A 24,801-nucleotide genomic window follows, 5' to 3' on the forward strand; every position below is an offset into this window, starting at 1 on the left:
GTTTGTTTGTTTTGTGTGTGTGCCATTTTCTCCCTCAATCTGGTCTTGTGTGTGACCATGTCGGCAAACAACAGCTATCTTTAATAACTAACAGCTTTGCCTGCCACTTTGCTCATAACTGTTCTCACATGGAGGAAGAAAGTTTCCTTCTTAAAGTCACAGTTTTCAAATTTATAATAGCTGTAAATCAGACGATGACGCTGATGGGGAAGATAGTGGATTCTAACTCATCTAGAAAGGCCTGTCCTTCTCAGCCCTGCTGAGTGGCTGCCTTCGTCATGCACAATCTGGGAACCCCACACAGAATGAGTCACTGTCTCTGCTGTGCAATACTGGACTTGTGCCATCCCTCTATTCCACACCAGCTTCGTTCACACCTGTGTAACCGATGCCTGTTGACATGCCTTCTTCCCCTCAGATGTGAGCCTCTGAAAGGCGGAGGCCATATTTTAATTTCTCATTCAACAAATATTTTAAATGCCTGCTACGTGCTGGGCCCTGGGCTAGGAACTGGGAAGATGGAGGTGAACAGGGTGACACTGTCTCTCCCTCATGCAGCTTGTCATCTTTCCCTTTTATGTGTCTGTCAGAAGTGTATTAGCTATCTGTTGCTGCATAACAAGTTACCCCAGAACTTAGCAGCTTAAAACAACAAAGATTTATTATCTTCCCAGTTTCTGAGGAAGCCATGGGTTTGCAAGGAAAGCCCAGATTTTGTCTACTTTTTCAGATCCAAATTATATGTTTACATATATATGTGTTTACATATAATCTGGCAGGAATCTGGGAGCAGCTTAGCTTGGTTCTGGTCCGTGGTCTCTCATGAGACTGCTGGCAAGATCTTGGTCAGAGTGTGGTTATCAAAGGCTTGATTTGGCTGGTGGGTCTGCTCCCAGGCTTACCCACATGGGTCTCAGTTCCTTACCAAGTAATCCCTTCACTGGGTGTTCATGACATAGTTCCGGCTTTCCCCTGAAAGGATGTTCCAAGAGAGAGAAAGTGAGTAAGGAGAAGCCGCTGTGTCTTTTGTGCAATCTCAGAAGTGACATACTATCACTTCTGTGGGTCACACCAACCAAATCCTGGTGCAGTGCTAAGGAGACTACTTAAGGGATAGGGTTCAACGAGAGCCATCTTGAAGGCTGGCTACCACAGTAGGACAATTCATAGTGGGTGGTCAGTAAATGCCTGTGAAAGTTTTTACCTCAAGAATCCATGTCAACACTTTTGTTTTTTAAATGGACTTTATTTTTCAGAGTGGTTTTAGGTTTACAGCAAAATTAAGTGGAAAGTACAGAGCATTCCCATATACTCCCTGCCTCCACACATACACAGCCTCTCTCAACATCCCCCAGCAGCATGGTCCATTTGCTAGAACTGGTGAACTTACATTGACCCATCTCTATCACCGAAAGTCCTCATAGTCTATGTTAGGATTCACCCTTGGTGTTATGTATTCAATGGGTTTAGACAAACATACAATGGTATGTATCCATCATTATTGTATAATATGGAGTAGTTTCACTACCCTCAAAATCCTGTCTTCTCCTCCTATTCATCTTCCCTTTAGACCCTGCCTTTTCCAGAATGTCATGTAGAATCATAAAGCATGTAGCCTTTTCAGGTTGGCTTCTTTCACTTAATAATATGCATGTAAGGGGCACCTGGGTGGCTCAGTGGGTTAAAGCCTCTGCCTTCAGCTCAGGTCATGATCCCAGAGTCCTGGGATCGAGCCCCACGTCGGGCTCTCTGCTCAGTGGGGAGCCTGCTTTCCTTCCTCTCTCTCTGCCTGTCTCTCTGCCTACTTGTGATCTCTGTCTGTCAAATAAATAAATAAAAATCTTTAAAATAAAAAAAAATAATATGCATGTAATTGTCCTCCATGTTTTTACATTTTTCTTTTCTTTCTTTCTTTCTTTTTTTTTTTTTTACAAATAAGTGAACATATTTTTTGCCTTGGTTTTACTGACTGTATCATTTTGGAGTGTTTTTAATCTTCCAATAAGCCTAAATAATTTAAATGGTTTACCCAGCTAACATGCTGCTGCCACATTACTTTAAAAAGTCAGTAAATGTGTTTTAAGCAGACTTAGTAACTTGTCTTTCCCCTGAATCATCTTTTTTTTTTCCCCTTACAATCACATTCTCTAGCTAACTTGCCAGAATCATTCACGTTCTGCTTGTCTAATGCATTTGTGGAAAACCTCTGTTTGAAATTCTTTTTTTTTTTTTTTTTAAGATTTTATTTATTTATTTGAGAGAGAGCATGAGCGAGGAGAAGGTCAGAGGGAAAGCAGACTCCCCATGGAGCTGGGAGCTCAATGCGGTACTCGATCCCAAGACTCCGGGATCATGACCTGAGCTGAAGGCAGTCGTCCAACCAACTGAGCCACCCAGGCATCCCTCCGTTTGAAATTCTTATATGTTATACTGAAGGCAGATTTTGTTTAATGTACAAAGTTGAGTCTTGCTAAAAAAATGATGCTCTCTAAAAAGGGGAGGCCTGTGTTGTGCATTAGTTGATGAAGGGACCTGTCACCAGTGAGTGCTGGCTATTAAACAGAAGCCTCAGATAAAGGGGAAGGGGACCTTTCTTTCTTGATGGGAAAAAATAGAACTAGATCATTGCAATTTGCCCCAACAAAGGCAATGAAGGAAGAGCCCAAGATTGGTTTGGGATAAACGTCAGGATAATGGCATTTCAGCACAGGAATCTTCTGAGCCTTCGCAGCAGTTAGGCAGCCACTGGCATCATCTAAAGAGGAATCGGGGAGTAGAACAAGAGGGCTGGGACAGTTGTCAGGATAGCAAGAACTTGTATTTGTGTAGTATCCAATGCTGTGCCTCCTGTTCTGACTCTCTAGGAAAACCACCTCATCTCTAATAAGTTGCAACCAGGGACCCATCAGTTCTCATGAGAACAACAATAACAAAAGGCAAAATGCAACAAAAACCCTTCAGATTCAGGAGCAAAACAGCTTATAGAGTCTGTTGTGTAAAAGGGATAGAACATTCTGGAAAAGGAGACTTAGGGGACGTTAAAAAGATGTACTCTTCTTGAGTCTTAGTGGAAAAGCAGGTTAACTTTTCAAAATTTGCTAACAGTTAAGGGGTGATGAGAATGGTGTTTGACTTTGTATTTCTTTGACAACTTGCTCTAAATTGTACATGACGTTTTATGGAATTATTATGTAATTGTTCTGCTTAGCTGTTTGAGCAGCAGTATTTTTAGTGAAATGGAGTAAATGCGTGGGAAAATGTTCTTCACTCAACACTGCCTCTGGGGAGCCAGGACACGAGTGTGGTCACCTATGCTCTCACTCCCGGTAACCAAACCTCCCAAAGGCCCCAGAGGTGGTCATGGTACCCGAAAGGTAATGAATAGCCCTTGAAGCATCTCACTGGCAAACTCCAAGTTGCCAAGGAATTACAAACATCATTACATCTTTAAAAACATTTCGGAGGGGCACCTGGGTGGCTCAGTTGGTTAAGCATCTGCCTTGGGCTCAGGTCATGATCCCAAGGTCCTGGGATTGAGTCCCACATCCGGCTCCCTGCTCAGCAGGGAGTCTGCTTCTCCCTCCCCCATCTTCCCTTGTGCTCTTACTTTCTCACTCTCTCAGATAAATAAATCTTTGAAAAAAATTTTAAAATAAATAAACATTTCATAATATCAATTATTTTGACTTTTTTCTCCTCCCACATCTTCCTCCACGTCTAGCACACTCCAGTTAGTTAGCAACGTTGTCCATCCCAGGAGAGGGAGAATAAGCATAATAGAGGCATGCACGTTTTGGAAAAAATGCCCTCTACCAATTCCTGCCTGCCCTGCTGGGAGTCAGGGCAAGACAACCTCTCTTCTTTCCACAGTCCATTGATGAAGCAGATGGAAGTTAGTGACTTCCCGGCGTCTGCCCTGGCCATCTGAGAAGCGTGCCTCGAAGGAGGGGTCCATCTGTAAACTGAAGGGGTTGGACTAACAGATCCACGAGGTCCTGTAGAGCACTGATATTTTTTGCCGTTTCGTATTGGCCAGAAGCTGATGAGCCTCATGTAGCTTCACGGAATGAAGTTACTATGACTTCCTGTTAATCTAAACCTGTGGTTGCTAACGGGTGGTCAGATCTGGCATGTAAGCATGTTTTGTTTACATTCCCTAGTGTTTTGTAAGTTTTTCGTCTTTTGCATTATTATTATTTTAGTTGTCAGCACTTTGAAAATAGGGCAATTTCGCAAAATTCCTTCTGGCTTGTCTTGAAAATTCTGTCCGGTAACACCTGGCCCTTACCCCTCCATCACAACCTCTACCACACTGGGTGTGAGCTGTCAGGTTCCCCAGGCCAACGTGACCCTCTTTGCTCATTTCCCTCCCTTTCTGGCCCCTGTAGAAGTTAAAGTTTGCAACCCCTGTTGTAAATTTCCTCCATATTCTCTGGGTTCCATGGGACAGTGATGCTTCTGTAAAGGACATGTATTGCAGCCTATCTGAGCTTTTTCTCCTGCTTTTACTGGCTCCAGGAGAGTGGGTTTGTTGGGCGCATGAGCTGTGGGCATGCCTGTCTGGCTTGTTTATGAATGCAGAGGGTGGGAGGAGAGCCAAAAGCTCAAAAGCTTGTCATGTTCTGGAAAGTTCCCCATCGTTACAGCTGCATTACAGATGTGCAGGTGTATGAGAGGTTCTGTGTGAGCATCTCCATGCATCAGGAGAGATGAGACCAAAAGAAAAAAAACACTGTGGGGTGTTCAAATGTTTTATTTTCGTCTCTTCTTACCTTTATTGTCTAGGCCCATGCCACAAGCGACGAACAGGAGGCTGCTGCACCCAGCTGGGCTCCCTGTCAGCCCTGAAGCATGCTGTCCTCGGGCTCTACCTTCTGGTCTTCCTGATTCTCGTGGGCATCTTCATCTTAGCAGGTAAGGGCACCCTTTCCTGGTCTGGCCTTTAAGGATGCAGCAGGAGGTATGCAGGGAGCAAGAACAGGTGGGAGCCTGAGAGCTGGAGCCTCTGCTCTGCATTTCCCTAGTCATAAGCCCGAACACTGCGCCTGTCACCATGGAAACCACAAAGAAGGACACTGGCTGGTATTTCAGACCAGCGCAACTCTTAGCAGCATTGCCCGTTTCATGTGGGAGTAGGAGTTGGCAGGGACTATGTGATCTTGGGAAATCCTGAGTCCAGGAGCAGAGACCTATCTGTTCCCAGTGGCTTCTGACTTTTCCCACGTCACCAGGTGACTTGTCCTTCACACTGGTCCTCCGTGGAGCACTGTGCCGTGGTTTGCACAGAGCAGGCTAAGCCCCTTTTCCTGGGGATGATGAAAACAGTCATGAGACATTTTGCTGCTGAGGCTAATCAGAGTCATAATACACCTGCTGTCATAATACACCTTTTGCAATTACTGGGAGTGGGATGGGTTTGCCCCAGGCCAGTTGGGTTCTTCTCCCTGGTTTCCATCTGCAAGACAGGCTGGTCATATGCTGGAATTGGGAGCACATTCTATGGCCAAGACAATGCAGAGCTCATGGACTTAGAAAGCGATCGAATGGAGGACCCCCATGTTTTGAGCCTCCCAGCTCACCACTCACAGGTTACCCCACCGTGCTATAGATGGTGTAACAGAGAGAGGTTGTGGTAGTCTCTCCTAACTCCCACCCACCTTTCTCAATGGAGGTATGTAGGTGTTGATAAAGTAAAGCCAAGGGATCATTTATTTCACCCTCACCTGTCCTACATGGATGCCTGCTTTGTGTCAGGTTCCATGCTAGGAGTGGAGACACAGCCAAATGAGACCCATGGGCTTCTTTCTGCGGGCTCCCAGTTGGGAAACAAAGCAAAGGAACATAGATAGAGCCCTGTTCTAAGGTAGAATGTAATAGGGATGATGATGGGGACCGTATTTTGACACAGCAAAGCTGTGGTCATCTACAGGAGGCACGTGCGGTGCAAGTGTGGGTGTTGCACGGAGTGGGGTTAGTCAGAGCAAGGCTGCTGGCCAGGCTGAGATGACTTCGACTGTTGAGGGTGGGGTCCTTGAGTTAACTCTAGGACAGGGATCTGGAGGTTAAGCACTTGCAGATGACCCTTCGCTGGACATCATGAGGCAGATGCCCTGGACCTCACCGGTCTTGTCTCACTTCCTGTCAAGTGAGCATAGTCAGCTGGGCCCTGTGATGGGATGTTCAATGCTGCCCTCACCTTCGGGATTCTACACTCAGGGCAAAGGGCATCATTAGGCGTGTCGTGTGTCCCACCACCCATTGACCTGGGGGTGGAGGGGGGGCGGCCAACAGCAACATTGAGAGAAACTCATGATTCATCTCAAGGACCCAGGGCTAATATCCAGCCAGAGGATGATTTGAACATGTTCTTGGGCTGCTCAGTGGGTGATTGGGATCTGGGTTTTGTGGTCTTGGCAGCCACAACCATAACAAATTTCCAGAATTTTTGGAAACTGTTTCAGCCCAACAGGAAAGCTAGGCTATGGTATTACAATCCCTCTGCTGAATAGGAACTTTTAGGTGACAGAAGAGGGTCTAGAAGAGAAAGCCAGACAAATGGGGAGCCTGGGGCAGGTCTCTGGAGCCTGGAAGGCCTGGAAGGCATCATCTCTTGGGAAGAGGAGACCTGCCAGGGAAGGAAGGTTCTCGTCTAGTGCCTGGAGGGTTGCCATATGGAAAAGAGCAGGCATGTTCTGTGTGGCCTCAGAGGGTAGAAGTAGACAAATGGGTGATATTGTAAGGACACAGATTCCCATTCAAAACAGAGGAGAGTTCCTAACAAGTAGTGCTGCCTGGCATGATGCAGAAAGACTTTCCTCCTGGCTTAGTCAACTCGAAGGTTGAATGGGATTTATGATGACATCCTGGAAGTTTCAGAAGGGCGGGTAGAACATGGTTTTCCAATCTAACCAAAATGTTGCCACACCTCATTAGCTATTCTGTGTGGAAACCTGAGGAGGATATTGATCATTATGATTACCTTTGAGCCTGAAGTTTCTGGGTACCGGATTTCCTATGTGGCGTGACAGTTTGGGGTAGATTTGAACTAATCTGATGAAACAGAGCATCATACTTTATCTCTTGGCTCTGTATCATGGGCACTGTTCCTTCCCCAGGTTCTTGTCTAGAAAATCATGTGGGCCCCTGGGAGGGGTTCGGTGAGGGTAGCCAATGAAAAATATAGTCACCAGAGCCCTCTCCCCCACAGAGGGGACTTAGGAATGTGGTGGACAAGTCTAGGGTTCTTTAAGGAGGTCCTGCCTGACCTTAGGTAGGAAATTTCTTCAGATTACCCTGATTCAAAACCTCCAGTGGTGCTCCTTTTATGAAAATAGCAAGACCATGGGGAGATCCATGATTCAGTGTCAACCAGAGCTTGCCTGGCCTTCCATTGGTTCTGCTGTGGCTGCTTCCCCATCTTGGGCAGAACATGTTCTTGATTGCCCTGCTGAGGTCGCCTTGCACAAGAGGTGCTAAGGACTGAATTGTGTCCCCGCCCCCAAATTTATATGTTGAAGTCTTATCCTTCAATGTGATGGTATTTGCAGGTGGGCCTTTGAGAGGTTATTAGGTCATGAGAGCGGAGGCCTCATGATAAATTAGTACCCTTATAAGAAGAGATGGGAGAGGAAGGTGGAAAGGGAAAGGAGACAGAGAGAGAGAAAGATCTCCCAAGTGAGGACACAGAAGAAAGGAGCCATATGCAAGCTAGGAAAACAGTCCTTACCAAAAACCAAATCAGCTCACACCTTGATCTTAGACTTTCCCGGTCTCCACAACTGTGACTGATAAATGTCTATTGTTTAAGCCACCTGGTGTTTTGTTTTAGTAGCCCAGACTGACTGACACAGGAGGATCTCTGTCTGAACCACTCTCAGACTTGAAGGCCTCCTTGTTGACACAGAGATCATACATCCTACAACTGGATGACAAAATCATCCACTGCAACCAAGTGCCGTGTCTGAAGAACTGGTAAAAAATGACAGGGGGACAAATGCTTGCTCTTACCATGTTTCAATATTGCGAAATTATAACCTAACTACAGAACAACATTACTTTTATAAAACCTCACAGGAGACTTGTCCCAGTTCATCTCTTCATCCAAGTATTTGAAATAGAAGGTAAATACTATACCTCCTATTTATGCATCGGCCTTGCTTCCCCTGTCTGATCCAGCCATCTGGATTTAAATTATTTTCACCCAAACTATTTTCTCAATTGGACTTTCTACCCACCATCTACCTATCTGTTCCTGACCAGCATCCTCTTAGGAACTTTCCTGACGTTCCCATAATATCGCCAGGTTTTATGCACACAGCCTTCCAACATCTCTCAAGGAGGCTGCGTCAGTCCCACCCTGAAATTCCTATAAGACTTTCTATCTCTTCAAGTCATTGCTTATGACCTGGACTGATGGTTCCCTATTATGTTTTTTTTGTGTTCCACATTCAGTTTGGGACAATATTGACCATCAGGCTTATGTTCATGGACAAGAGAGTTGAGAATGGATGGTCATGGGGTTATGAGGTCCTTGGTCCAGCACTTTAGGGAAGATGTGATGGAGTGAAAGTGTTAGAGGAGGTTCACTGTTATTCATGACTATTCAGGGACATCACCATGGTGACAAAGGGTGGTCATGAAGAACAACGTCTTCCACCTTGCTCCTGTCATGACACTACTAAGGAATTGCAGTTCCTGCTGTAAAAATGTAATAGCAGAAAGGGGAAGTGCAAACATCTCGGTCTCTGATTTCTCGGGAAGCTGGAGTTTTATGGCAACGTAGACTACAGAACTAGAACAGGGAGAGTTCCTGTGAAATGGGTTAGGATAGGTATTGCAGGTTAGGGTTTCAACACATGAATTTGGGAGGACACAAACATTCAGTCCATAGCATGGGAATGAAAAGGATAATGAGATGTGATTTCTACTCTGGGAGGGTTTAAAATCATAAGCACACATACACGTTAGGACAGTATGATGTAGCTAATTCTATTTGCCAGAGGAACATCTGCTTATGTAAAGGGGGGAGGGTCTGACACCCAAGGGATAGAGTGGCTGGAGACAGCTGAACACCAAGTGATCCAAATGTCATTTGAACTGAACACCCCTTTTTTTGATCACCTCATTCCAAACAGGTCTTTGACTCTGAAATCAGAGAACAGTGTGCTCAGAGCCCATATCCATTTATATGGCTGATTACTGATTTCATTATGCATCTTGGAATTGAGAGTGTGATGCCCTTGGACTTTATTGGGACCACTTGTTGGAAATGGTGCCATGAAATTCTCCTCTGTGCTTATCGTAGGGGTGCTGTTGAGGACGTTGTTCATTCCATTACACAACATCAACACATGCGAAAATTATTTTCTGTCTTAGTTTCAGAAGGAGGTATGCTTGCCTTGAGGAATTAGTTTGTTTTCACCTTAAGGAGACTGTGAATCTGAAAGTAATTAAAGTTGCTTTCAATTAATGCAAACCAAGAGTGAGCTCTGTCACCCTACTACAAGATGTATGAATTTGAAGGTAATTAAAATGAAAACCTGGAGACAGATCTGTGGTCCTCCTGCAGCTACTGTATAGACTTTCCAGAAAGCATTTTTCTGTTAGTCTCGTTCCTACCTCTATTTAGCATCTCACACCCGTCCTTCTTTATCTTGTTCACATCTATTATCTTACTGTATTTTCTGTATCCTTGTAAACTGCTGTTATCCTTTTTGGAACAAAGAAGGACGTTATCACAATTTTTGAAAAAAATTCTGCCTACTCTCTTCAATTCTGCAAGTGCATGATGTTTTTAAAAATGCAAATGAGGGGTGCCTGGGTGGCTCAGTGGGTTAAAGCCTCTACTTTCAGCTCAGGTCATGATCCCAGGGTCCTGGGATCGAGCCCTACATCAGGTTCTCTGCTCAGCAGGGAGCCTGCTTCCCCCTCTCTCTCTCTCTGCCTGCCTCTCTGCCTACTTGTGATCTCTGTCTGTCAAATATATAAATAAATAAATAAATCTTTAAAAAAAATAAATAAAAATGCAAATGATAAATGAATGAGTGAATGAATGAATGAATGAATAACAGAGACATGGAACCTTGGAGGAGATCTTATTTGTTGGGGGGAAATAGGATTATTTCAGTTTTAGTCAAGTATTTAAATGGCATGGTAAATACAGGATCACCACTCAAGGACATGGGACTGGTGGAAGAAGTACGTAATTAATTGTATCATTACACATAATCACAGTGTATACTGTGCTGGCATTATAGCATTTAGGGAGAACAGGAAGACAGGCAGCCTCACACAGTACCATATACTGGGTAACGCCGTGGACTTTGAAGACAACCTGGGTGGGTTTGAATTACCTCTTCTCTGTTACGAACTATGAGACGTTGACCAAGTTACTTGATCTTTCTCTAATTGACTTTCATCATCTGAAAATGGGGAAAATAATTATGCCTGCTTCATTGGGTTTTATGAGACTGAAATAAGTTAACATATCAAAAGCACTTTGAAAAGTGGCTCCTGGCACCCAGTAGGCACACTAGAAGGAGTACTGTTGTTATTATAGTGGGAGTACTACCACTACTATGGGTATTATTACTCTTGGTTTTTTTTTTTCCTGGTTTTCTTTGCAGTCAATTAAGCTTGATAGTGGAAACTGAGAGTCAGAAAAAACTTGGGTTTAGTCCCAGCTCACCCATTAACACTCTGTAATCTTGGGAAAAATCACTGTCTGAACCTTAGTACACTTAACTGTAAAGTGAGCAGGTTGGACTAGGTCAGTGTTTCCCAGACTTTTTGACCATGACCTACGTTAATAAATTTTACATCACAACTAGTTCACACATCCCACCCATAATCCAACTAACCCTAAATCTGTGATGAATGCTGATGATTTTCTAGTCTATTCTATACTCTTCATTTTTAAAAAAATACTGACAACCCTTGCATTCATGTCGTGATCCACAAATGAGATACAAGCCATCATCTGAAAAACAGTGGGCTCCATGGGTCTTTTAAACATTCTAAGTGAATAGCTATAGGATATAGGCTTTGAGGGGAAATTTCTGGGTTCACATCCGGCCTGTGCCACTGACTGAATCTTAGAGCAAAAAATTTAACCTCTCAAATCCTCAGTTTTCTCATCTATCAAATGGGATGACAATAGTATACCTACCCCATAGGGTTGTTGTAAAGATTAAATTAATTTATGCATGAAAACTCTTAGTGCCCGGCACATGGAAAGTACTAAGTAACATTAGATATCATCATTATTAGTGTTGCTATTTAACAATATTGTTATTACCATCATTATTAGACAGTCAGAGGAATTTTGTTGTCTGAACTGCCCAGGGTTAGAAGTGTGCTTGTTTAGACTGAATGCCCACTGGTTTTGTCTATAAAGAGAGCTTGGTGTGCTTGGTGTGGTGGGAGGGTGTGCACCCATAGCCCACCCACTTCTAGTAAACCCACAGGGGAAGCCTAGAGCTTCCTAGAGTCTGAGGGATCCTGGACTTGCCGTGACAGTGCAGGGCTCAGCATGCCAAAAAACAGGGTAGGGTTTCCAGCACTGCATCTCCTTGGGTGGGGTGGGGGAGAGGGAGCCAGCCAGCTCCCCGAGAACGCAGCCTTGGAAGGGGTCTCAGAGGACATCCTGTACGACCTCCCTCCCTCCCAGGGCGAGAACCTCCCTCCTGACTTCCCAGACAGATGAAGTATTGCATGTCTATTGAAGAGCAGCCACAAGTGACAGGAACTCTTGCCCAATCCTCCTCCAACGGCCCACGCATGCTGTTTCTAGCTCCTCCTGCAGGAACAGCTCCTAACAAGGCTTCCTTCTCATCCTCATGATTGCTCTTCAGAGAGTAAAGAGGCTAAGGGAGCCTCATTCTTTCAACAGCGGCTCCTTAGATCTGATTAGGAGACCTGCGTGTGTGTGTGTGTGTGTGTGTGTGTGTATGTGTGTATGTGTGTGCACGTGCCTGTCTTCACACTTGGCATGTTATGTAGAAATCATCAGTTTGTGTACCTGCTCCCCTTTGTGGTCCAAAACAAACCTCCTTTAGGTTAAGGTACTGTGTCGTGTTTGGCCTTGTGCTCCCGGTGCCTGACATCAAGCTCTACACATAGTAGATACTCAGCTAATGTTTGGCCTCCATGTAATGGCCATCCTCCCTCTCCCACCTCCACCCAACAGATTTTCGTGGAAAACACAATTAGACACAGCACTGTCAGTGTGGTCTGGCGAGGGCACCGTGTGCCGGGCTGTGGCTCACTTTGCTCTAGACACTGCACGTATGCTGATGTAGCCTAAATTTGCACGAGCCCTGCTCATGGTGACTCATAGTAAGACACGACACTGCATCCAAATGATGGGATACTATGTAGCCATTAATAATCACGGCCCTTCGCCAACGCCAGATCTCTTTCAAAGGAGATATCGCCTAGGGGGGGCTCCTCCATCGTGGGTCAGTTTGACTGGTTTTTCTGGTTTTGTTGTTGTCTTAACTTCCATGCAGATCTTGTTAGGAATCCCAATTAAATGTCATCACACTGGGTTCTGCCAAGTATTGCAGCCTGTTGGATCAGTCTGAATCTGGATTTGGACAGCTGTCATTAAGCTTTCCCTTTCAGGCTTGTGTCATCAGTCACATCTGAGCCAGTATCCCAACGCCGTCTCCGTTCCATAGCCTGCCGCCACGTGTGCAGGGTATGACCGAAGGCACACCAGCATGCACACATTTTATTGTCCTGTCAGGCGGGATCCCCTCAAAGACACCTCCCCCTCTACCAGCCTTCTTCCTTCAACCTAGGCCCCAGTGACCTGAAACATTATCTTTCCCCCTGCATCCCACCTTGGCAGTGTGAGCCTTCCCAAGCCATCAGCGCTTTTCCAGCAGAAGGGACTCGGGGCTCTCCCTAGCTCCAGGCAAGTGAGAGGGAGAAAGAGGAAGAGAATTTTGACATCCTGACTTCTCCACAGAAGATTCCAGGACCCAGGATGAAGAACCTGTCATACCTCTCTTACTTATGCAGATGCTTCTGACCACCCCTAAGGTGAGAGAAGTGGGCATGAGGGAAAGTCCCCTGCAAATCTGACACTATACTGTCTGGGTCTTCAGTCAAACTGTTACAAAATAAGAGAGGACAGTGCAGAGGACCTATCTCAGCTACATCTCCCTGGAATCCTTCCTCTAGACAAAGGCCTAAAGATGACTATTGCCTGTTTTGGCCAATAAAGTTTTATTGGCACATAGCTGTGCTCATTCATTTATGACATATATTGTCTATGGCTGCTTTCAAGCTGCAGCGGCAGAGCTGAGTAACTTAAACAGAGACCATATGGCCTAATAAGCCAAAAATTGTTACTCCCTGGCCCTTTACAGAAGAAGTTTGCCAACCTGCCTTTAGGTTTATACTGACCACTAAGCAGCCCTTCAATCTTTCACCTCTGGATTGTGCTTTATGGTTTTCAAAGACTTTTCACATATGACATGTCATCTAATTCTCCTAACAATTGAAGGAATCTAGAAGAGAGTCCATAGGTATCACTGAAGAAACTGAGGCTCAGGGGAGTTGTGCGTGTTGGCTCCTGGTCCCACAGAGGGGGAGCGGAGCCTGGACCTTGGATGATAGGATTGTGTGCAATTAGTACTTCTCTTACCCAGTCTCCTGCAGGAGGCATTATCTGTGGTCCAGTGGCAAAGCTTCTGGGCACTGGAGTCAGCCTGCCAGTTTACACATCTTGGCTTTCCCACTTACTGTGGGCTCTTGGGCAAGTTATTCAAACTACCTGAAACTTAGCGTCCTCATCTATAAAGCAGAAGTGATAACACTCCCTACTTCTAAGTGTCATGATTAGGATGAAATGAGTTCTTCGATGGAAACTGCTTATAATAGTCCATGGCACATAGTAGGAATCATCAGTGTTTGTTAGGTGATTTTAATTGAATATAACTCCCTCTGACGGTATCATAATCTAGCCCTCATTTCATCATGCTGTATAGGAAACATCAGGAGAGACTTGTCAGCTGCTTTGATTTCTGTCCAAGGAGCCAGGATTGGAGGAATTTTTGGAGGCACTGTGAACGCAGCACCCAGATTTTGCTCAGAAGATGAACTTTCTTATTTAAGCAAGAGTGGATGGCAATGGACTTGCTTCCTTCGGCAGCTCACATTTCCCTCTGTGTGGCTCAGCCTTTGTACTTTCAAAACCTGCCTTTCTGTCTGCCTTATGGTTCTATCTTCTGCTTGCATGTGCCCAAGCTATCAAGTGGATGTTGTCACTAACTGATGACTTTGAGTTTGGGCTGGGATGGAAGCCGAGCCGCTCACAGGCTCTTGTTCTCCACCCTGTTGGAGAGAAGATAGAAACTCTCAGCATTTCTGTTAGGATTTTGTAGGCATTGTGCATTTTCTGCCCCTGCCCAAGGGCTTAGAGCCCTCTTGCATCAAATCCAAAACAGCAAGCATTTGTTGAGTGCCAACAATGTGCCTGGCACCGAGGCACAGGGAGATATAAAGAGTGGTCCCTGACATAAATACCTTACCAACCGGAAGAGCAGATGTGAAAAAATAAAAACAAACAACCCTGTAAAATACGGTGCAGTTCAAAAAAACAGATGGTTTAGAATGAGGCAAACCAGAATTCAAATATCAGCTTGATCACGTATGAGCTGTGACCTGGGGAAATGATTTAATACTCACTGAAAAAAAAAACATTAAAATGGGGACAATAATGATCGCTTGCCAGTATTGTGACGATTCACTGAGCTAACACATAAAACGCCTTGCACAATGCCTGACTTATGCCAGGGACTCAATAAATGTTTCCCTATGAATCTCAAAAAAGAGGTACCAACATATTCAGAGAAGTTCTAATTTAATTCAGGGAAGCAATCCATTGGTCTCCTATGGTGCTCTGCTCCCCTCTGTTTCACCTGTAAATCTTGGAGTAACAAGGAGCTCAGTCCTTGGCCCTCTTCCCTTCATTCATTGAGCTGTCTTGCTGGTGCCTTTCATCAAATTCCATATTTCATCTCTGTCCTCACCACTGACCTTGGCCGCAAATCCCAAACTAAAATGTTCAATTACCTACTTGTACCATCCCCACTTGGCTATTTCATAAGCATCTCAAATTCAACATGGGAAGAGAACTCTTGATTTTCCCTCCCAAAATTGTTTCTCCCCAATTCTTCTCCATCTCCGTAAATGACACCAAGATCTACCCAGTTGTATTAAACAAACACCAAGGCATCCTTCTAGATTTCTCTCCCCTGCCTCCCATGTTCACCCTATCAGCAAACTCTGATGGACCCTGTCATCTCTCACCTGCACCCTTCCAGTTGCCTCCTAATTGTGGACAGTTACCAAATAAAAATACAGGATGCCCTAATAAATTGAATTTCAGTTAAATGTTGAATAATTTTCCAGACCCACGAGGAAGGATAGCAAAGCAGAGAGCTTCTCACATAACCAGCTAGTCTCAAGTCTGTGGGGATGTTGATGGTGGTGGTGGTGTTGGTGGTGTTGGTGGTGGGTCATGGCCCTCCCTGTCTTTCTCTGTTTCTAGGAGAGGTTGGTGGTGGCCCATTGTTATGGCCTCCAGATAGATGGTATGTTTTATCTTCTTAGAATAATGTCCACCTTTCACCCATGGCCTCCATTTCTAAGAAGTTCCTCAGAGATGGGAAGTTGGCCTTCTTGGCACCAAATGCCCTTCCAGCTGGGAGCCCCTGTGGTCTGATGGCTGCCAGGCATCCCTGGGCTCCTGCCCTTCCCTGTGCAACTTGCAAGAGCCCCATTCCCTGAGATCCTTTTTAGAGCCTTTCAAGGGATACAGGGAACTCGGTGGGAGGGTGGGAAGCCCCTCTTGCAGTCCTATCCCTCAGCCTCCCCTCCTTGGGAAATCCCAGAAGAAAGGCAGGCCCAGGCTCTGCTCCAGCTCAAGGATCATGGGTGGCCTCTCCCAATGGTCTCTTGCCGTGCTTCTCTCTAATGAGAGCACCTTTCTGAGCTCAGCTGTCATCTAGTAGCAACCTGGAGCCAGACCCCCTTTTTCCAGAGATCCCCATCTCGAAGAGGGGTCTTTGGGACCCCCCTCCCTGACTTAGCACCTGCAAGAACATGGGGAGGGCAGTGAAGGTGACCGAAGTGACTCCTAGGAGGCAACAGTGCCAGTTCCCAGGACGGGAAACGGGGGATTCATACAGGGCCGCCCTGAGTCACCCTGGGAGGGGTTTCTTCTGCACAGGGCTTTGTTGCTCCTTCTTGCCGCTGTCAACAATGAGAAGGCCAGTTGTCCTCTGTGAAACATTTCAGCATATTATCTGCCAGAGTTTTGGAAAAACTGCATCTTTCCGGGAGGAGTCTGGGGAAAGGCATCTCTTATTTACCCATTAACACTGTCCCTGACCATTAGCTGGGGCCACTGAGCACAAATAAACAAGCAGATTGCCTTAAGGAAGTCAATGTCCTGTCAGGATCTATAAAAGCAGTTTATATCCTTTGGCTCAGAAATCCTACTCCATTGGCCCGAAGGAAATGATTACAATGAAGGAAAATGACATGTATATAAAACTCTTAGCAACGTTATGCATGATCACTCAAAACTGGAAAAAACCTAAATGTCCAACCTCAGCAGGTTGTTTAACTCAATTATGACAAAACAACACAAAGGAATATTACATAGCCATTCCAAATGCTGACTAATAAGCAACATGGGAGAGTGTTTATGAAGTAATGTTAGAGGAAAACACACTGCCCTATTGCTTTCGTGCCCTCGGTGTGCAATGTGCAAGCAGACACGGTACAGAAGGAGGGAGGGGGGGACTGGGAGGAATGAAAGCTGCTGGTGGCGTGAGAGGCTTATTGGTACACATTCTTCTCTTTCAATTTCCTCTAATGTTGGTGTTTTAATAAAGCCATCCTTTTAAAAAGCCACAGGAATCCTTCTGCAAGCCTGAGAACATGGCACCTAGCATGGCTCTCACTGTCCTGGAGCCATCAGCCTACGCTCAGGTGGGGCCAGCGGGTCTCTCCTTATTTATTCCCCAAATGTGTGCATGTGCTGCCCCGACCTGGGTGTGGAGGGCTGCCAACAGAGGCTCCCTCGAGACCAGGACCAGAGGACACCCCTGCAACAGATGGAGAAGCTGGGCAAGTGCCCCTGGGGCACGCAGAAAGGGAGAGGCCGAATGACAAAGGAAACCAGAGCTGGGAAGGATTAGTCCTGGCCTCAACTTTGTAAATGAGACCAAGAAGGGGGTGGGGAAGTGTCCTGCTCCTCTTTCCCCTTGCTTCGGGGGCTGATGCGGACTTGCATCCCAGGCTCTGGAGGACCCCAGACTCCTGTTCCTCTGGGAGGGCTCTGTCTTCTCGGGCACCCTCCTCAGGGGTCCCAGCTATCACCTCCACCCAGACACATGCTTTCTGGAGCTTCCCTTGGTTCTTGAAGCTCTCAGTGCTTGGCGAAATGATTACTTCGTCTAATAACTTCTACCTTCTTTGGGGGTGAAGTCATTTTTCCAGGGTAATGGGAATAAAGTCAAATGCTCCAAGTTTCTCTCTGAACTGGTTTTCTTTTTCTTTTTTCCTTTCTTTTTGTCTTTAGCTCCCTGCCCCAGCTTTATTGGGTAATTGACCAATAAAAATGATATATATTTCAGGTGTACGGCGTGATGTTTTATTTACATAGGCATTGTGAAATGATCACCACAGTCAAGCTAGTTAAGCTAATCAACCTAACCATCGTCTTGCATAATTAGGATTTTTTTAAAAGATTTTATTTATTTATTTGACATATAGAGATCACAAGTAGGCAGAGAGGCAGGCAGAGGGAGAGAGGGGGAAAAGCAGGCTTCTCGCTGAGCGGAGACCCCCCCCCGTGCGGGACTCCATCCCAGAACCCTGGGATCATGACCTTAGCTGAAGGCAACAGCTTAACCCACTGAGCCACCCAGGCACCCCCATAATTAGGATTTTTTTGTGTGTGGTGAGAAACCGTCAGATCTACCCTTTGGTAAATTTCAGGTATACACTACATCTTGTTAACTACAGTCTCCACGCCATATATTCGCTCTCCAGAGCTTATCCATCCTGAACAGTGGCACCTTTGTATCCTTTGACGAACATCTCCCCATGTCCCCCACTTGAAGCCCGTGGGAGTCACCACTCGGCTCTCTGTTTTTATGAGTTTGATTTTTTAGCTTCCACATATAAGCGAGATCCTACAGTCTGTCTTCTTGTGTCTGACTTACATCACTCAGCATCACGGCCTCCAGGTTCATCCATGTTGTCTTAAAAGGCAGGATCTCCTTATTTTTCACGACTGAATGATATTCCACTGCGTGTCTGTACCACATCTTCTCTATCCCTTCATCCGTCTGCAGACACGGTTGAGGTTGTTTCCATGTCTTGGTTGTTGTGAATAAGGCTGCAATAAATATGCGGCTGCAGATACCTATCTCTTCAAGTTCTTAATTTTATTTCCTCTGGGTATGTGCCCGGAAGTGGGATTGTTGTTCCAGAAAGTAGTTCTCTATTTAAATTTTTTTGAGGAACCTCCCTAGGTCGTTTTCCATAGAGGCTGCTCCAGTTTGCATTCCTATCAGCTGCACACAGGGCAGACTGTTTTTTTTCTGACTACCCCCTCCCCCGCAACATGCCCACCTCCTTCCATGTTAGGAGCATACCTCAGTGCTGTGACCCGTGTTTTCAGGTATGTACCTCCTTTCACAGATCCTGCCCCCTCGATTATGTTCTGAGGACTTCAAGTCCCTAATTCTTTTTTTTTAATTAACATATAATGTATTATTTGTCCCAGGGGTACAGGTCTGTGAATCATCAGTCTTACACAATTCACAGCACTCACCATAGCATGTACCCTCCCCAATGTCCATAACCCAGCCACCCTATCCCTCCCCCCACTTGCCAGCAACCATCAGTTTGTTTCCTGAGATTCAAGTCTCTTATGGCTTGTCTCCCTCCCCGGTCCCATCTTGTTGCATTTTTCCCTCCCTTTCCCCACGACCCCCCGCCCAGATGGCAACTGCCTTCTCAAGCGCTCCCTTTGCAGTACTCCTGGGCACCTCCGATTCAACACGCCCAAACCCAAGCTCAAGTCCATCTTTTGGATATATTATCATTTCTTAACCAAATCCCTGTTGTTGGATGCTAAAGTTTCCAGCTCAGCCTGAGGGCTGGGACACAACAGTTGGTTAATGAAGATGTTCTGTGGCTGACCAAGTCCAGGAGGGTGCAAGATTGCCCTTTTTAGCCCAGTGTCCAGTGGAAAAGGTGTGGGAAGAGGGAGGGCTCCTGCGGCATGTCACCTGTGCCCCTTCACTCTGGACTTTGGCACCACTCAAAGGGTCCCTTTCCTGATCCTTGCCAGAGCCTCTCTGTTGCTTTGACTACCTGGTTCCATGGGCCCCTTCCCCCTAGGTCTTTTAGATCCCTCCTCTTGGCAACATACTTCACCATCCCACCCCCCTCCCATCCTACTGCTTCCTCCTAGCCTTTGGTCCTGGTTATCATCTTTGGGGGCCATCTGGTTTCCCTCTGGATTAGGCTGCAGAAAGAGGGAACAAGATAGTATTAGTTTCCTTGAGCTAGTGTAACAAAATCTCACAAACTGGGCAGCCTAAACAACAGAAACTTATTTTCTCACCATCAGGAGTCTGGAAGTCTAAGAAGAAGATGGTGGCAGGTTTGCTTTTCCCCTAAGGCCTCTCTCCTTGGCTTACCTTCTCTCTATGTCCTCACGTGATATTTTCTCTGCATATACATCTCTGGTCTCTCTCTCTCTCTTCTTATAAGGACCCAGTCCTGTTGGATTAGGACCCCACCTTTATGACCTCATTTAACTTTAATTACTTCCTCAGAGGCCCTTATCACAGTGCAGATTAGGGCTTCAGCATATAAATTGGGTAGTGGTGGAGGGAGGTACATAATTCAGTCCATAACAAGAATGAAAAAAAAAAAATCCCCCACTAGTTCTACTTCAGGGATCAGATGTTAGTGTGCATCAGACCTTGTTCTGCAGAAGTGGGCACCAGCCCCAGGGCTCAGGGGCCAAGGTCAGCAGTGCTTTGCTGGGTCTACAGCCCATGACCTTAGGTGGTAGCCTCAAAGGCAGAGAGTTACTGTTCACCACCTTTCCAAGGACTTTGGTCCATACAAACTGGGATCCCTAGCTAGACCCTCATATTCAAACTCAGGTTGATTAGAAAGTGACTGTCCTCATGTATTAGTTTCCTAGGGCTGTCATACCAAAGTACCCCAAACCGAGTGGCTTAGAACAGTAGAAATTTATTTTCTCCCAGTTCTGGAGACAAGAAGTCCCAAATCGAGGTGTAAGTAACTGTACTTCCTCTGGACACTCTAGGGGAGAATACTTCCTTATCTCTTCTAGCTTCTGGTGGTTATCAGCAATCCTAAGTCCATCTTGGCCTAGAGATACATCTTTATCATCTGTGCATCTGTCTTCACGTGGCTTTCTCCCTGTGTGTCTGTGTCTCTATATCCAAATTCCCTGCTTCTTGTAAGGACATCAGTGGTATTATTTAGGGCCCACCCTAATCCAGTATGACCTTAACTGGATTATACCTGCAAAGACCCTCTTTCCAAAGGCCACACCCACAGGTTCTGGGTGGACAAGAACTGGCCGGTGGGGGGGGGGGGGAGCATTATTCAATCCAGTACACCAGGGAATGTAAGCACACTTTTCCTGGTGAAAAGCTTTGAAAGGAAGAAAGCATTTGGGACTTGCCCTTCTCCTGCAGAATCTCAAGAAACCTCTCGGTTTTGCATTTTTCCATGATATGGTCAGTCAGGTGCGGCAAGAGGAGGTAGAAGAGAGGTTCAGGAAAACAGAGTTAATAGTACTCACAAGTCTTAAGGACACAGTGGGAAGCAGCAGGGTGGGCAGGAGGTAGAAGACAGGAGCAGGAGGAGGAGTTCGGCTGTGGTCTTCACTGGGGTTTCTGCAGGTAACAAAAAATGAACAACGGTTCAGGACTGGCTGGTGTGAATAGTTTTGGTGGGCTCTGGACTCTCTGGGTGGTCTCCAGTTGCCTGGACCTGGACCTACAGATGCTTAGGACAGAGGAAAATTTCCTCCCGGGGTGCACCAAGCCCCCCAGAAGAAGTGTGCCTCTGGATGGGTTAGTTTGCCTGTCAAAAGCACGCTCTTGCTGGGGCCCTTTGCTATCTCTAAGAACTGGCTAGCCTAGGGAGAGGCAGTCTCTCCCCTGCCAAGAAGGTGTTTTAAGATGTCAAAACATTAGAATATACAAGAAAACTTAAAATATGTCCAATACACTCTCTCTTGTGGGAAAGAGGAAGGACCTGGCTGCCTTGGTCCCCAGCTCCTATAAACTCATGCAGTCTTCTGAGCATTCTGGCAGGCCTGTGCTCACATTCTAGAGGGGACTTCATCTTCTGCTTTCCCTTGTGGACACAGGAATGTCCGTGGCTGCACGGGGAGGATAGGTCCCCACTGGTCTCCACTGGTGGTCCAGCCTCTGGCTCTGGGTTCCCGCACTGCCACTGGCTATGTGACCTCAGGCAGGAGGCCTTGCCTCTGGGAGGCTCAGGACCTGGTCTTCTGGCACATCGGTGGTCACCAGTTACTGGCCTCCGACAAAGCCCCTTTCTACTCTTCAGAGGTTATGCTCCCTTTAGAGGGACTCCAGGTTGACAGTTTCTGAACTGGACTTTTGAAGTCCCATCAACTGTGAAAATTCTAGGTCCCAGGAAGCATCCTTGCTACCTGATCCTGCCCCGTTCCCCTTTTGTGTGCATTTGGCACGTTTTTCATGCTGGTCTTATACAAAGGCCGGTGGTTTCTACGTCTGGCTGTCCAGGAAACCACGACCTCCATGAGCGCGGGGCCATATTTGAATACCTTTGTATCATCCACACTAGCGTCGATTTTGGAATTACACAGACTGGGGGTTCTAATCCCTTATTCTTCCGTTTTTACTCTGTGACTTTGGGCAAATTACTGAAGCTCTTTGAGTTGCAGTTTCCTTCTCTGTAAAGTGGGGCTCTTCATGCCAACCTCTGAGGCACGTGGCCCTTGAATGAGACAGTGGATGCAAGCACCACCATTCCTCTTGGAAAGGAATCCCAGTACAAGGGAATCCTCTGGTCATTCTTGGTGGGAGGTACATAATAAGCGGCTTAGTCCATGCAAACCTATTCTTTTCTCATGGAGCTGAGCACTGGAGTAGACCTTTGTTAATCTCAATGGGATTGATTGAATGAGTGCATAGATGGTATCTGTTCACATATATTTGAGGGGGAAAAAATCAGAATTGAGGCTCCCGATGATGGACAAGGTTAGTGCTGCCTTGAAAATGGCTGCCAGGAAAATGGCCTGGAGCCCCTACCCCTTCCCCATACTTTAGAGGACCCCCTCAGTCCCAGCTGGTCACATCTGATCCCACGAGGTGAGGAGGAGTCCTCGGGACTATGAGAACATGCCCTTGCAGAGCCTGTCACCCTTTTCTCCTGGGCCATGCTCCAGGGACCTGGCACCATGGAATTTGCTGTCCTGCAGGTCCAGCTGTCTTCTGGGACACCAGGTCATCCTGCCGAGGGTCCATCACATTGCTGGCCAGAGGGCGGCAAAGCGGGAGCCATTGGCAGGTGTCATGGGGCAGGGGGATGGAACTTGGATGTGCAGCCAAGCTTGGTGTCCCCAACCTTGGGCGTAAGGCTCTCCGTGGTACAGAACTGCACAGGGGATGGGAGGGGGCCTGGACCGGGTTCTGGGTAGGCATACGTGTTTCTGGCACCTCTGAAGTTGGGCCCTTGTCAGCGAAGCCCAGACACGGGTCATTTAATGGCAATGAATGCGTTTGGTGTCACTGCCTCGGACCAGGGGGCTGGCCCCCAGTTGGCAGTGGCAGTGTGCTAAGCCCTTCCCTCCTTGGGGGCTCTGGACCTCCCCTTGCTGCAGGGACTCCCCTCTGAAGCAGCCAGTGGGAGGTGATGCTCTTGGCCTGGGTCTCACCCTGGGGGAGCAGGACGATGGTGTGCTGCTAGGGACCCCTAGTGAACCTCATCACTGGTTAGTTTGCATATCAAAAGCTTACTCCCCAGCCCTGCCCAGCCCAGCCCCGTGGCAGCCTGATCTCCCTCCTGCGTGGCACCAGCTCACGCAAGCCCCAGGACTTCCAGCAGCTTCCTTCTGGTGGCTGGGACAGCAGCTCCTCTGCCATCCCACCCCTGTGCAGCCCCCAGCTCCCCTTCAAGAGCCACACCCACGTCCACGAGCCTCTCCGCGCCCCAGGCCCTGGCAGGGGAGGATGCAGCCCCGAAACACTGTGTGTCAGGCAGGGGCTTTTCCCATCTGGCTCTGGTTGCTGGGAGCATAGCAGTTTCCACAGGGAAAAGCTCTTTTAATGGGATGCGGTCGAGGCTGAAGGAGGTCAGCTGGGGGTGAATCAGCTCATCTGCACTCTTCTTGCCTCCCTCCCTCTCTGAGTTCTCCTGCAGCCCCAGGGCCTGATTCCCCCAGCCACCCCCTGTGCAGTGCCCAAGCCCCCCGCCCCCCGCCTTCCCAAAGGTGGCAACTGCTGTCCCCCACCCCCCACCGCCACCATAATATCACAGTACTGTTACATTTCACATTCGTTATGTCACTCGATTTTCACGTAATACTGTGAGCTAGGGACAGTGAGCCCCATTTACAGGTGAGAAGATCGAGGCTCAGAGAGCCTGATAGTCTTCATAAGTGAACAGGTGTTCAATAAATGTAAATGGCACCTGCAGCTAAAGTCTGAGCTGGGACTCAGCCTCTGGTTTAGAGAGCTCATGCCCCGAACACCCACTGCCCCTGCCTGGTTTCCCCCTGCCCCCGCAGCGAGGGAATGCGGATCAGCTTGAAACCAGAGCTCTGGGCCAGGCAGGAACGGCTCTGCTCCCATGTGATCAAAACAGGCCTGGCTCTAAGTCTTCCGAAGTCCCCTGTTCTGTCCGCCACACACTTGGCTTTGGGGCAAGAAGTAGAGAGGGAAACTGAGGCAAACCTGAGGGACAAGGAGGGTGACTTTCCACAAAGAAGGCTAGTTCCAAGCCAGTTCTCTGTTCTACCCATGTGTACTGATTCCCCCAGCCCGGCCATGTGGCTTTTCATGATGTCGGCCTCTATTGTGCATATTATCCAAACAAATCGACAGAAAGGACTGTAGTACCACATTGCCCATTATGAAGTAAGTCAAGGATGGATTTTTAAATTTCCCTGATAAAACTGGAGGTTAGGGAGAAGTTCCCATTCTTTTCTATAGCCCAAAGCTTTTGATTTAACGAGGCATTTGGGGCTGGAATTTTTTTTTTTCCTCCTTTCTGTCTTGGAAAGCGTCCCACAGCTGGAACCGTGAGCTCTCAGCTGTTTGTTTTTCTTCCTTGGAGAGGGACTTGGGAACGTTACCCACCAAACCCCACAGGGGAATGGGCAGTTTGAAGGGCGTTCAGGCACACAAACCCCAAACACATGAGCCGCAGGCTGCACCCTTCCTCCTGGAGGCTGAAAGGCTGGTGGGCAGTCCTGATGTCCCCAAAGAGCAGGGCCAGTTCCAGACCCCTCCACCTGACATGTGATGACCGAGAAGGTGGGGGAAGGGAAAGAAGATTCCAGCCCCCGGGCCCCAGGCCAGGTCCTGAAACTCCAGTTGTGCAAGCGGAGCAGGGCTGCCCGGAGCGACTCTCAGTGGGCCCATTTATCATGTGGCCTTGGGTGGGACCGGGCAGAGCCTGAGTAACATTTGCCCAGAGTGCTTGCCTGCCGGGACCCAGCCAGAC

General features: G+C 47.2%; 1 protein-coding gene across 2 annotated transcripts in view; it reads left to right on the plus strand.

Moving 5' to 3' along the window:
• SCARA5 (scavenger receptor class A member 5) overlaps positions 1-24,801 on the plus strand; it is a gene marked incomplete at its 5' end in the record, with an annotated part of 117,842 nt that overhangs the window by 20,801 nt on the left and 72,240 nt on the right. For both annotated transcript variants that reach the window (XM_080797598.1, XM_080797597.1), the window contains one exon: positions 4,786-4,914. In XM_080797598.1, the coding sequence (XP_080653724.1) occupies positions 4,786-4,914 (129 nt within the window). The remainder of the gene's footprint in view (positions 1-4,785; positions 4,915-24,801) is intronic.

Source organism: Martes martes, assembly GCF_963455335.1.
Source record: "Martes martes genome assembly, chromosome: 2".
Lineage (NCBI taxonomy): Eukaryota > Metazoa > Chordata > Mammalia > Carnivora > Mustelidae > Martes > Martes martes.